Source organism: Penaeus monodon, chromosome 15, assembly GCF_015228065.2.
Source record: "Penaeus monodon isolate SGIC_2016 chromosome 15, NSTDA_Pmon_1, whole genome shotgun sequence".
NCBI lineage: Eukaryota > Metazoa > Arthropoda > Malacostraca > Decapoda > Penaeidae > Penaeus > Penaeus monodon.
In genome coordinates, this window is record NC_051400.1 from 39,083,093 (window position 1) to 39,083,828 (window position 736).

The 736-nt window shown below is 30.0% G+C and overlaps 1 protein-coding gene across 1 annotated transcript in view; it reads right to left on the reverse strand.

The window, feature by feature from the left end:
• Nucleotides 1-736, reverse strand: part of LOC119582031 (spectrin beta chain, non-erythrocytic 2-like) — a gene marked incomplete at its 5' end in the record, with an annotated part of 75,134 nt that overhangs the window by 4,203 nt on the left and 70,195 nt on the right. The window contains 1 exon segment of the mRNA XM_037930241.1: nucleotides 551-600. Within this exon segment, the coding sequence (XP_037786169.1) occupies nucleotides 551-600 (50 nt within the window).

Consider the following 736-nt stretch of genomic DNA (forward strand, 5'->3'; position numbering starts at 1 on the left):
AGATAGTACTGTACAATTTACTTTTCTAGTGAAATAAAGAGAGAAGTAAAAGTCTTTTCTGCACTAACTATATGGAAAAAAATCATACTTTACACTTCTAAGGATAAAGTTTTGTTAAAAGCATACTCTGTGGTTTGCAACTTAATGGATATAAAATATACCTTATTATAGCAACAAAAAAAGAGAAGGTTTTGTTTCTTTTTTGGTTTTCTTAAAATAACTAAAATGATCACACATTAGCTTCTAAACAAAATAAATTTTGTCAGAACAAAATGTTATAGTAGAGTTAATATGGCAATATAACAGAGTACGTAAATGGAAACAAAACGGTTTTTCGGTATCCTCTCAAAAAGTACAAATTTAATCCCGTTCAAATAAATAGTCCATACAAAAAAAAATAATAATAATAACATTGTCCTGTTTTACTTCATTTTCTGAAGTAACTTGAAAGTAACATGATGGTAAAATTAATTTTAGAATGAGAAAAATATCATAGGTGTGTTATATCTGTGACTATATAATAAGACGAATGCTGCGATGTCTGCCGTACCTGCCTACTCCCAGGAACACCATCTGAGGAGTCTGGATGATGGGATGTACCTGTGGGTATATATTTGAAGATAAGCAGGAGCAAAGGGTGTTTCGGGTCTTTTACCTAAGTATATACACTATATATTGACCATAACTATTTAGCACTGATTTTTTTTTCCACAATAAAATTTGAAGCATTAGTCTC